General features: G+C 34.5%; 1 protein-coding gene across 4 annotated transcripts in view; it reads right to left on the bottom strand.

Moving 5' to 3' along the window:
• Positions 1–14,124, bottom strand: part of LOC138703634 (uncharacterized) — a 63,118-nt gene that overhangs the window by 4,882 nt on the left and 44,112 nt on the right. For 3 of the 4 annotated variants that reach the window (XM_069831686.1, XM_069831687.1, XM_069831688.1), the window contains exon 5: positions 7,988–8,096. The exons of the other annotated variant lie outside the window; for it this stretch is intronic. In XM_069831686.1, the coding sequence (XP_069687787.1) occupies positions 7,988–8,096 (109 nt within the window). Of the gene's footprint in view, positions 1–7,987; positions 8,097–14,124 lie in introns of those variants that run through there. 4 annotated transcript variants of the gene reach the window in all.

The following is a 14,124-nucleotide window of genomic DNA, read 5'->3' on the forward strand; positions in this document are numbered from 1 at the left end:
CTTGAATATACGAATTTGTGACAGGTTAGGTTAGTTTAGGCTTCTATTATGCCTTGCATATACGAATCTGTGACAGGTTAGGTTAGTTTAGGCTTCTATTATGCCTTGCATATACGAATCTGTGACAGGTTAGGTTAGACTCTTATTAGGCCTTGCATATACGAATCTGTGACAGGTTAGGTTAGTTAAGACTTTTATTATGCCTTGCATATACGAATTTGTGACAGGTTAGGTTAGTTTAGGCTTTTATTATGCCTTGAATATACGAATTTGTGACAGGTTAGGTTAGTTTAGGCTTTTATTATGCCTTGCATATACGAATTTGTGACAGGTTAGGTTAGTTTAGGTTTTTATTATGCCTTGCATATACGAATTTGTGACAGGTTGGGTTAGTTTAGGCTTTTATTATGCCTTGCATATACGAATCTGAGACAGGTTAGGTTAGTTAACACTTCTATTATGCCTTGCATATACGAATCTGTGAAAGGTTAGGTTAGTTTAGGCTTCTATTATGCCTTGCATATACGAATCTGTGACAGGTTAGGTTAGTTTAGGCTTCTATTATGCCTTGCATATACGAATCTGTGACAGGTTAGGTTAGTTTAGGCTTCTATTATGCCTTGCATATACGAATATGTGACAGGTTAGGTTAGTTTAGGTTTTTATTATGCCTTGCATATACGAATCTGTGACAGATTAGGTTAGTTAAGGCTTTTATTATGCCTTGCATATACGAATCTATGACAGGTTAGGTTAGTTTAGGCTTTTATTATGCCTTGCATATACGAATCTGTGACAGGTTAGGTTAGTTTAGGCTTGTATTATGCCTTGCATATACGAATCTGTGACAGATTAGGTTAGTTAGGGCTTTTATTATGCCTTGCATATACGAATCTGTGACAGATTAGGTTAGTTAGGGCTTTTATTATGCCTTGCATATACGAATCTGTGACAGATTAGGTTAGTTAGGGCTTTTATTATGCCTTGCATATACGAATCTGTGACAGGTTAGGTTAGTTTAGGCTTCTATTATGCCTTGCATATACGAATCTATGACAGGTTAGGTTAGTTTAGGCTTTTATTATGCCTTGCATATACGAATCTGTGACAGATTAGGTTAGTTAAGGCTTTTATTATGCCTTGCATATACGAATCTATGACAGGTTAGGTTAGTTTAGGCTTTTATTATGCCTTGCATATACGAATCTGTGACAGGTTAGGTTAGTTTAGGCTTTTATTATGCCTTGCATATACGAATCTGTGACAGGTTAGGTTAGTTTAGGCTTTTATTATGCCTTGCATATACGAATCTGTGACAGGTTAGGTTAGTTTAGGCTTTTATTATGCCTTGCATATACGAATCTGTGACAGATTAGGTTAGTTAGGGCTTTTATTATGCCTTGCATATACGAATCTGTGACAGATTAGGTTAGTTAGGGCTTTTATTATGCCTTGCATATACGAATCTGTGACAGATTAGGTTAGTTAGGGCTTTTATTATGCCTTGCATATACGAATCTGTGACAGATTAGGTTAGTTAGGGCTTTTATTATGCCTTGCATATACGAATCTATGACAGGTTAGGTTAGTTTATGCTTTTATTATGCCTTGCATATACGAATCTGAGACATGTTAGGTTAGTTAAGACTTCTATTATGCCTTGCATATACGAATCTGTGACAGGTTAGGTTAGTTTAGGTTTTTATTATGCCTTGAATATACGAATTTGTGACAGGTTAGGTTAGTTTATGCTTTTATTATGCCTTGCATATACAAATCTGTGACAGGTTACACTAATCAGACTTCATATGCATACGAACAATATTGTTCTTCCTCTGACACATATCGTCAAGTGAGATGTACTGCGTGACAATAGATGTACGTACCAGCCAGAACCTCTATCAGAGGATAATATTTAGATGTATACTTTCTTAATTACTTTGAGAATGATTGAATTTAAATAATTGACGAGAGGGTAAATATTTCTTCCAGTAGAAATTGGGAAATCTTTTTAGTGTTTTTATTCTACATACTTAAATTTACAAGTTTATAGATTGTTGTGTATATTTAGGATTATAAATTTGCTCAAATGAAAAAATATGTATCGTGCACACTCAGTTGTTTCATGATTTTATATCAGCAGTAGTTACAATTTTGCGAGTATTTACTTTAAAATCTATACCTAGGATATTAATGGTTAATATCCTCTCCTAGTAGAAAATGAGATATGAAGAGTTCGCGGGAAAAACGATGAATGTCACAGTTTTGTTAAGGTTGATGTCATTATCTAATTCAATGGATCACTACGAAATTTAATGTTGTTCTTATGAAAAATGGTAAAAAGGGAAATTATCACCACGAATACAGTAATCCTTTCCTTTATTTTCTATAGAAACAGCACTACATCTTGCAGTTATAGACTCAATTAAATCATTATCTAATCCTTACCAGAAATGTGACATTCATCGTTTTTCCCGCGAAATCTTCATGTGTTTACGAAGAGCCTACATTTTAGTTCATTATTGTAAATATTTAGATCATAAATATTTAGATGTACATTTGTCGTAGATTATTAGGAGATACAGAATAGATTAAGGATTGTTTTGCATGAACAAAAACGAAGAAAAATGGAATTAATTTTAGCGTTGCCACTTTATCTTGTAGAAGAAAAAGAAAAAAAAAAAAACATTATTTAGAGTTGTTCCGTAGATACAATATTTCGAAATGTAAATATTGATTGTTCACCGTTTCTTTAAGAAAAAATCCGCAATTTTATTTTGAGTATTTTTATTTGAATCTTTTTCTGACCTGCTTAGTACCAGGGGTGGGTTTAGCCAGTTCGCGTAATAGAAAGTATTGTTTTCTTATATAGTGACAACTGTTTGTCTTCGGAATTGCTTCTACTTTGCCTATAAAGTGTAAAAAAAATAAATATAATATGAATGTACCGCACATCGTATGTAAATTCTGAGTTTCATGATCAGCTACCGGTACAGCACTTCTTAAAACTTGAATTTTTTTTTTTATAAAAATTCAGTTACAGGGCTACACGTTTCGGTTAAACTGATTTTCGGTTAACAGAGATTTGATTAACGAAGGTTTTACTGTATCATTTATTTATCAAAGGAGTAATTTGTAATTATATTTCACACTGTGAAGTAATAGTTAGCATACCTGACCGTGAAACGAGCGGGCTCGGATTCAAATTCTGGTTGGAACAAGTTACCTGGTTTTCCATAACCCTTTAAGAGCAAATGCTTGGGTAACTTTCGGCGCTGATCCCTGGACTCATTTCGCCGGCATTATCACCGTCATATCGTTCCGACGCTAGATAGCCATAGATGTTGTTAAAGCGTCTTAAATAAACCATTAAAAAGTGATTATAATATGAATTCAAATGTCAAGCTCTATTAACAATATGTACAACGCAATTTCTTCTTCAAATCGTTATTAATTTGACTTCTTTTATTTTAGAAATGGCTGACGTAAATTATGAACAGCTCATCGAGTACGAGAACCTGTACGTACGATCTAGAAGATAGTGATTGTTGGGAGGAATGGTAAGTTTTATATGTTTCTGCTTTATTTATAAAATGAAATATTGAATTGCAGTGTGTAAAATTACTGACCGAACTTAACTTTCATAATATTATTACGGTATTCAAGAATTTAACTGAGGGAATTTTTCTTATTAATTTCTTCTAAAGTTTCAGCGAATAATAAGTCTATAATATTCAGAATGTGCTTTATCGGTCGGAGCTAAAACGCATTAAGTAAAACCAGAACATTTACTTTTACTTTACATTATGAAGTATCGAAGCAAGACCTATCAATCGGCATAAGAAGGAATCAAGTCAGCTTTCTTCTTCTATACAGTACAATAAACAGTTTCTAACTGTACCTCGCTACGACTTGCTACGTCAAATGGGTGAACATCTCCTGGTCGCGGTTTGACATGCCTTGCTGCCCCTTGCCTCTAGTGGACGTCATTATTATTGGTTATTTTACTACGTTTTATCAACTGTTATGATTATCTAGCATCTGGGAAAGGAACGTTCAACACTGGAAGGTTGGATAGGATCTTCAAATTTTGTACACTGAAAGGTCGCATTTATACCAGATTTTCTACAAATAATATTTTCTAAATCGACCTATAAGACAGTTAAATAGTACTTGGAATATTAGTAGTAGTTTGGTAGTTCGAAGACCTGATGCTGTCTCTAGGAAGAAGGCAAGGTCTGTGTAGAACCTGTGTCGAGAGAATGACTGGCAAGTACGCAATCTGACATCGGACATAACAGTGTACTGTAGCTATAGAGCTAGAGGTTTAATTTGAGAGAAATTGAATACCATACTAGTCTAATTGTTCACGTGATGGAATCTTTCACCATATTCTCATATACACGAGCAAGTACTAACTTGAATTAAATTATGTTAATCTCTTAAAGAAAATCTCAAGTTAGTATTGGAAATACTGCTTACTTATTAGTTATTTCTTTTTGTGTGCCAAAGAGAGAGGGTTACATCGATGCATAGTTCTTAAAATGAAGACAAGTTATCAATTTTCCTAGTTAGTAAATGAATAGAAAATTTACATTTTACAGTACTTAAAATAATTTTGAGGTTTGAAGGCAAATTCACATAGCCAAATGTATTGAAAACTGCATTAAATTTTTGAAAGAAAGTGTTTATTTTATTTATATACGGTAATTATTAAATTTATTTTATGCGAGATCGTGCGTATTTGCTTGGTTTCCGCACAAAACCAATCCGCGGAAAGTCTAAAATTCCACATTCAGTATTCCCAACCTAACACACATAACAATTTCCCTCTTCTTACCGCTTAAGTGACATTGATTTTACTGCTTTAGGCTTTTAACATATTATTTTTAGAGACGTTCAATATAGTAATAATTATAAATTGGAAACTTACCACTGAAATTTCACCTAAATTGCACTGTTAATTATTGTTTTTAAATATTTGCAAAAATTAAGTAAACTCTAAATCATTACGTAACCTTACCGTTTGTTTTAAGTTCGCATTTATAGACTGGGGGGAAAAAAAAAGACAGACGTATATCACGGACTGCTGGAGTATAGTAAACACAGAAAACATTTTAAAGCAACAATGTTGAAGATAGATATTTTTGTTTTGCAAATTTGCCGCCATTGAACAGAAACCAAGATGGAGATTTCATTGCAACTAATTAGAAATTCCTCTTTCAGGTATGTAATAAACGATCTTCGCACAAAATAATATACGATACACGAGCGGCATGTTTTCTTTCGATTCTCGGAAATTAAAAAAGCTCAACTACGTTTCGCTTTTTCAAAATTTTCCTCGAACATGAAAACTTCAACATACCGCTCTGTAACGCATATTACTATTACGTTAAGCACAAGAGACGTAATATGAAAAATATAACACATGGTAATTGTTGAGTCATAGCATAATTGATTACCGGTACCACAAGTTTATCTAACATAATTTCTCCAGAACTTCGTACCATCCTACCGTATGTTCTTGTGGGCAGTAGTTTAAATCACTGGTTCCGAACATTAAAACTGAGTCCATTAAATATAATTACGGATTAAAAATATACTATGTAGGATGCAGCAACAACAGTTTTATTTGCTGTGCGTGGTGCAATAAGAATGTGTGTGCTTTCATCACTGCATGAACAATTCACAGTTTTCTTCTGTTTATGTTCAGTGAGACTGTAGTGTGTATAGACAACCAGAAGGGCTGGCAAAACAGAATAAGGGAAATAAAGAAGGGACAGGGAAAGTTCTAAGAAATACGAACCAGTATCGGTGGCTTTATATTGTATTGTGGACTTATTGTAAAATCTACTGTTATAGGTTTAATTGTGAGACCATTAAAAATACCTTACCAATTTAATGTACTATGAATTTGTTTAATTCCATGAAATCAGTTCATATTTTGTTCGTAATAATAGACCCTATTTAACTCTGCTGTTTACAAAGGTTGAGTTGCAGCCTTGTTTCTCCCTCGTCTCTGCCACACGCTACACTCAAAAGTCTCCGCAACTACTAGATTCACAGCGATATTCGGAACATCGTTAATAGCTTGCATATTATTTTCGCTACAATTTTGGCACAGCATCTTATATTAATAAGACGTATCAGTGTGCAAAATTTGAAGGTCATACGCAACCTTCCAGTGTTGACCGTTTCTCGGTCAGATAAACATAAATAATATGGTACCGTATACACATAAAGAAATAATTAATATAAAAAGGATGATTTTTACTTTATTTTACATTAGTAGGTACTTAAACTAAACTGACAAGTACAGCACCGATAGTCAGCTGTTGTTCTTCATCTCAATACACCCCTTCCAATTTACCCTGCAGGTTCGCGACAGAGGTCCTTGCACTTGGCCACGATGTCAATGATTTACGAGAAAATTCACTATAGCTGAATGATCACTTAACATACTTCAATAAAAAATTGATTGTAAAATATGCTGTATGTAGATATTATATATATCTAATTTGAACTGGTAATGGAAATTACGGGAAAACGGCTAAACGGATTTTAATAAATTACCCCTCATTTTGAAGCTTGGAACCCGAAGTTTTTCAGAAAAATAATTTTCAGTGAAGCGTTAGTTTTCCTACATAATTTTCCTATTTTCCAAAATCCATCTTTCGTCAGTTTTGAGCACTAATTCGATATCAGTATAAAACAAAACACACACTACAGTAAACAATAGGATATTACACGAAGGTCATGACCTGCAGGATTTCGGACATATTTAGAGTTCAAATTCAATTGGTTATTAAAAACTTCAAGACTTACTAAAAATAATTTACAGGTCTGATTCTGCGGTGTGTAATTTTCTGAGTACAGCTGTGTATTGGATATTAAAATATACAAAACATGAGGTGGTTTGATGACATTATTACCATTAGAAATTGAATATTATTATAGTTAATGCCATGCTGTTAATATATACAATATATAAAACTACAAAACTTGCGTAAGATAATAATATTGTTATTTAAAATCAAATATTTTGATAGTTATTATTCAAGTGGGGTTGGGTCATTTTCATATACTTAATGGCGGTGTGGTGTAGATACTTATATGCGTCATTCTCTTCAGTATTGGCTCGAGAGAACGCAACATTACAGTTCCTAAGGAAAGACGGTATTACTTACTGATAAAATAAGAGGCCTACAAAATTTTGTAGTCTCCCGATCATTTCAGCAAGATCTCTTAGCAGGATAAAATAATTTTACCCTCTACATTTCAAGGTCTACATGCAGCAGCTATACCAAGATGCTATGTCTATTGTTCGAAAGCATAGCAAACCTGACTTTTTTAACTTTCATCTACAATCCACAATGACCTGAAATAGCTATTGCTTTACTCCCACATGAAAAACCCATTGATCGTCCTGACATTGTTACTTGCGTTTTCGCGTTGAAACTTAAAAACTGAAGGTGGATAGGTTCAAGAAAAAGTATTTGGCATAAAAAAACCATTCAGAGGGAGTATGTTTCTTTATTATGGAAGCAAATAACTTTCAAAATGTCTGGTATTCTTCATTGAAAATAAATCTGAAAAATTTTTATTTGAATGTCTAATGAACTTAGTTTGCAGCATTTGCTGCACGAGCCACTAGTAAAGTTATATTAGGAACATTTTATATTCTATTATTGAATCCCCAGATGCAAAGAAAAGAGCTTCAGTGTCATCTTCCAACACTTAATTCAATGCCACGTCGCTTAAGGGCTGTGATAGACTAAAATTGTGACAGGATTAATTTTATTAAATAGGCTAAGTTAAAGAGTCCGTGTGCGCGTGTGTTAAATTATTGTTTCGTATCAAATTAAATTGAAGTGTCAGGAGTAAAATCTCTCTGTTGTGTTCATTCATTCCTGATCTGTGGCTTTAAAGAGGCGATAGATTAGCTCTGTAGTATACTTAACTTACTGTATAAAATATGTATACTTACATGAAATGCATCGATGTTGAAATTCAGATATATATTGTTTATGTACAGAAATTTATTCTTTATGCCCAGGTACAAAATCCCAGTGGCGTTGATATTCGAAGCAGACACCCTGCACATAAAAGAGACACAAATTAATAACCGATAGGCCTATTTTATTTATTACTAGGACTCAACTTATTGTATAAGAAGATAATGTAGGATATCGCGTCATATTGACATGAAAAATCTTTACTCGACCTAAAGAAGAGAAAAATTGTGACCTTTTGATAGGAAAGGTTTACTCTGACGCCACTGGTGATACCCTAGAAACAGAAGTGTAGGATGAACTTTAACTCGTGGTTTTCCACACGGTTCGTCTCGTTCCATTGTCTATTTAACCCTTTGTGGCATAGTGGTTATTCAGAATAACCACCGTTTTCTTTCTTCCTAAATTTTATGGCACAGATATTCCACCAAGGAAAAAAAAGTTAAAGTGACGAAGGTTAAAAGTGATCGAAAAACGAAAAATCGAAAGAGAATTGGGAGGACAAATTTAAAAGGTACGCAAAACGCGTCCTTGCAAGGGGTTGGGGGCTGTACAAAACTAAATATGTGAGCTCCAAGCCTGTTGGCCACTAGTCTCACTCCGGGTTACGCTGCTCCTCTGAAGGAGCTCTAGAAAATTTTGAAGGGGTAGCCGAAATTGGACGTAACCTCTTAGGTACCACATACGCGAGAGGGACGGAGATTTGATCAAGTGATCACGGGACGGGGCGAGGAGGAGTTGGCTGTTGTTTGCCGTTAGGATGGCAAGACGCTGTCATCCGTTGTTCGATGACAAGGCTCCACCAAGGAACCACCTCTTGAGTATATATAGAAGTGCCATCTGTGTTTTGAAATTGTGTTCAGAGTTAAAATGTTGAAAAAAATTGATTGAAGCTTTGGTATGATTCGAGACGCTGATATAACCTCTGCAGTTGCGAGCGTCGTTAAATAAAACATAACATTAATATAACATTGGTATGATTCATGATATGAAAAATATAAAAAAATAATTTGTGCTTCAAAGGGTTAACGTGTTTCGCCCGTCTCGCACCATTGTTTGATTTATTAAGTATACTTATTCTGCCTGTGGCAGTATTTAATTAATAATTAAATCCATCCTTAACTAACCTAAAAATCACATACCAAGATAAAGATGTTTCACTCAATCCAAGGGATTTCGTAAACCCCCTCTCACATTTCTTTTATCTCATAAATAGGGCCGTGTTTCAAGTACAGGCAGCGGAAGCGAATTTGACACACGCCTAAGCAAGCATGTTTCGTGTTTTGTATAATGGAGAAAAAATGGGAGTATAAGAGTACAGTACATCAGTTATTCATAGATTTCAAAAAGGCATATGACTCGGTTAAGAGAGAAGTTTTATATGATATTCTTATTGAATTTGGTATTCCCGAGAAACTAGTTCGATTAATTAAAATGTGTCTCAGTGAAACATACAGCAGAGTCCGTATAGGCCAGATTCTGTCAGATGCGTTTCCAATTCACTGTGGGCTAAAGCAAGGCGATGCACTATTACCTTTACTTTTTAACTTTGCTCTAGAGTATGCCATTAGGAAAGTCCAGGATAACAGAGAGGGTTTGGAATTGAACGGGTTACATCAGCTGCTTGTCTATGCTGATGACGTGAATATGTTAGGAGAAAATCTACAAACGATTAGGGAAAAAACGGAAATTTTACTTGAAGCAAATAAAGAGATAAGTTTGGAAGTAAATTCCGAAAAGACAGAGTATATAATTATGTCTCGTGACCAGAATATTGTACGAAATGGAAATATAAAAATTGGAAATTATCCTTTGAAGAAGTGGAAAAATTCAAATACCTGGGAGCAACTGTAACAAATATAAATGATACTCGGGAGGAAATTAAACACAGAATAAATATGGGAAATGGCTGTTATTATTCGGTTGAGAAGCTTTTATCATCCAGTCTGCTGTCAAAAAATCTGAAAATGAGAATTTATAAAACAGTTATATTACCGTTTATTCTTTATGGTTGTGAAACTTGGACTTTTACTTCGAGAGAGGAACATAGGTTAAGGGTGTTTGAGAATAAGGTGCTTTGGAAAGAGGGATGAAGTTACAGGAGAATGGAGAAAGTTACACAACACAGAACTGCACGCATTGTATTCTTCACCTGACATAATTATGAACATTAAATCCAGACGTTTGAGATGGGCAGGGCATGTAGTACGTATGGGGAAATCCAGAAATGCATATAGAGTGTTAGTTGGGAGGCCGGAGGGAAAAAGACCTTTGGGGAGGCCGAGACGTAGATGGGAAGATACTATTAAAATGGATTTGAGGGAGGTGGGATATGATGGTAGAGACTGGATTAATCGTGCTCAAGATAGGGACCAATGGCGGGCTTATGTGAGGGCGGCAATGAACCTCCGGGTTCCTTAAAAGTCAGTAAGTAAGTAGTAAGTATCTGTAGCTAATAATCGGGAATTGGTGAAAGTACGACGATCGGCAGATGAAGTGACTTTTTCGAAGGCAATATTCAAGTATGGAACTACGCTTTATGTTCGAAAGATTTAACAATCCACTGTGACCTTTGTCTTTGAGAAATTATCAAACTTTATATTAGTCAGACAGCAGAGTTTCATATCAATGTCTTCATGTGTTTGTGGGGTTAAATTCCACACGTAATTTGGATCGTTTTTCTCTTGTTTTATATGTTTTTAAATATAATATTTTGTTGAAACGCAAATTAAATCTATTTACGTCTGTTCGAACCTCCAACTGTAGCATTAACACATCAACACATTAGCAGTTGCGTACAACACAGAATTGATTCACTTACTTTTCTATTTTAATGCACATTTTAAAAAATAATGTACTGATTTTTAAGTAATGTCTCAACGTTTTATTATTTTGAAGACAGGCACAATAAACACGTCACGTCTTGAACAATATTGTGGGAAAATTTATTAAAACCCGATAGTCATATTTTTTATTTCTGTAGACGCCTCTGAATGAGGCAGATGTCATCACCAGAAACATACAAATACATAATCAAAATGACATTTGAATAGCATGGGAACTAGCGCATTGCGTTACTCCAGGCCTCCAATTTATTTTGAAATTGGCAATTACCACTGCAGATGTCACTACATCAAATACATCTGTCCTCATTCACGTGTTCCTGTTAAGCGCCCATCTTCTTTACGAGGCAATCGAAGACTTCTTATTTTTTTGACAGGTCTGTTAACTTTAGTTTAATGAGTTCCAGCTAATACATACGCTTTTCTTTTTATTTCTTAGCGAATTTGGCTCTAACTACAACCCTGTACTTAGTTTACAATCTCACGTAGTATACTTAGGAACTAAAAGTATATTAAATCAATTAATATTTGTTGCAATTTATTAAAATGTGAAAGTATCTGTTATTTATGTAATCTTTCTTTTGACATTTACTATGCTAATATTTTAATACCTTTTTCTGCTTAACCTGAATGCAAATAAGTTAAGAATTCCCTGTTAGTTGGTCGGCACGAAACCGGGACCTTCAATTAAAATAAAATGGGACATAGGCATGGGTGGGCAACTTGTACTCCCAAGGCGCTAAAAACCTTGGCACAAAAAAAGTACACACCGAGACAGCCGCTGCAGTTACAAGCTGTGAGTAGTTTCGTTACAGAAGCAGTTCACTGCCATGGTGGGCTGTGGCGGCTGGTGCAGGTGATCGTGATATCTAGGCCTACTCCATGATTTGTATTTCAGAAAGACGCATTGTACAATAATTACAGTAGTTTTAGATAGGCTGTAACTAAATACTCAATGCTAAAGAGGCCTACTCCATGATTTGTATTTCAAAATAATGCATGGTACAATAATTAGGCCTACAGTAGTTTTAGACACGGTATAACTAAATACACAAAACTAAAATTCCATTATTGCCAAGCTTTGTAAATTATAATACGCTATTATTTAGTGCTGAAAACATAAATTAAACACAATCTATTAAAGATACAACAAATATAATGAGTTTACAAGTGTTTATAGAATAAAGAGATTTCAAAAAGGTATTACATTCCTAAATAATCACAAAATCAAGGAAGTAATTTTATACATATAACAGAAAATGGAATAAATTTACTCCTGAGATCCTTCTGTACATTTAAACGTTTGGCATCTTTTTCTTGCTGTCAGAGCATTAAAATCTGGCCCAAGTTTGGAAACACATTAGCGTAAAACCGCCACTAAATTGTCGTTTGTGACCCTGGATCGCCAAACAGTTTTGTTGCTGGTCATCGTAGTGAAAAACTACTCGCATACATATGTGGAACCAAACATGGCTGCTAGGCAGGAGGCAAACAAGCATAGATTTGAAAATTATGACTTAGGCAGTATTGCGAACAGTTCGATTCCTGATTTCGCCGAAATTCTGAGAGGCGTGCTGTTCTGCAGATTTTCAATTCTAGTTCCAAATTTTCAGGAGTTTTTATCTGCTGAAACCCAAAGGGATTGCAGAATAATCTCCAGTCCTTGTCCATTCTCGCTAACTCTCCAAATCTACCAGTGAATTCTGTTGAGAGGTATTGAATAAGGGTTTCATATTTGATAAGGTGACTTTCTTCATCGCTCTTGAAAACAGTTTCTAGTGAAGGAAAGTGGTGAATGTTGTTTATTTTCTACTTGATACTGCCATTCTTCATTTACCTACAAATGCTCTCAGATGGTCGATCATATTTATGGTCAAGTTATCTTTTCCTTGTAAATGCACGTTCAAATCATTAAGGTGTGTACAAATGTCCGTAAAAAAAAACAAGATAAGAAATCCATGCTGGGTCTGTTTGTTATGGAATTTCTATACCTTCGCTTACCGTAAACATTTATATTTCTTCCTTGAGCATGAAAAACCTGTATAACATGGCACCCTTGCTAAGCTATCTTACTTTAGTGTAATGAATGAGATCATGATAATCACTGTCAGTGTTCTTAAGGAATTTGTGACACGTAAGAAAGTGTAGACGAAGATACAGGGACATCATTTTATTTTTACTTGCATTTTTATTGTACCTGCATTTCTGAATGTACTTCACTCTCACCCCTTCACTAATGTCCTTGCTCCCGTCAGACACACAAACTTACGGCCGCTATTGCATTCGAAGTCTTCAAGCAGTGAAGTAAATACTGCAGTGTATAGTGTGTTTCATAAATATGATTGCGTTTTCTATAGAAGAAAGAACCTATATTAATAATATCGTACTAAAAAATTATATTCAAGAAACGATAAATTCAATTTCAGAGAATATGCTTCAAAATGTTTTTAATAATATGCGTACTGAATTGAAGCCTGGATTGTAATGAACGGCAACCATTTTCAGCAACTTGTTTAAAAATTCAGATTAGCTTTTTTGAATTGCGGTGGCTAGAAGCAAAGGAATGCTAGTGACATTTGTAATAACATGAGTTAAGTGCATCCAGTGTAAGCTAAAGTATCTAAAATTTTAGTGGGAAAGGGATATTTTAATCGCATCACACATTAAAATTTAAATAAAAAATTTCACCGATTTTACGAAAGCTTAAATATTTAAACCCCATTTTCTCAAAAGTAACTTAAGTGCACTTACAGCCCTTTACTTATGACCCCCCAATTTAAATGCACTCTCTATATTGTATGATAACATCAATAATTAATATGCTAAATAAAGTAGACATTACATAACGAACATAGCCGCCTGAAAAGTTGAGTTTTTGAAAAAAAAAAAAATGTTACTACTCTACTGTATTTTGATAAATTCCGTAAAAGTGATGATCAAACTGAAAATCGTAATATTGTATTTCCCTGTAACATAAATGGATACACTACTTTTCTCTCCTCCTATAGCTAGTAAAATGATTTGTTTACATATTGCACTAGTAACATCAAACTCCTGTAATGGAAGGGGGCAACAGTGTTTCCGAGTATAGCCAGGTTAATGTTAAAAATGTTGGTAAAAATAAAGTGATGTCCCTGGATAAGACACACAGCTTTACTTTCCTTCTTAACAAAAAAAGTACTTGTTTTCCCATTCGTTACTAAAGGGAAAATATTTGAACGGATTACATTGTGATTCACTCATTACGAGCCGCCACTCACTGTAGACGC

The sequence above is a fragment of the Periplaneta americana genome, chromosome 7 (genome assembly GCF_040183065.1).
Source record: "Periplaneta americana isolate PAMFEO1 chromosome 7, P.americana_PAMFEO1_priV1, whole genome shotgun sequence".
Taxonomy (NCBI): Eukaryota; Metazoa; Arthropoda; class Insecta; order Blattodea; family Blattidae; genus Periplaneta; species Periplaneta americana.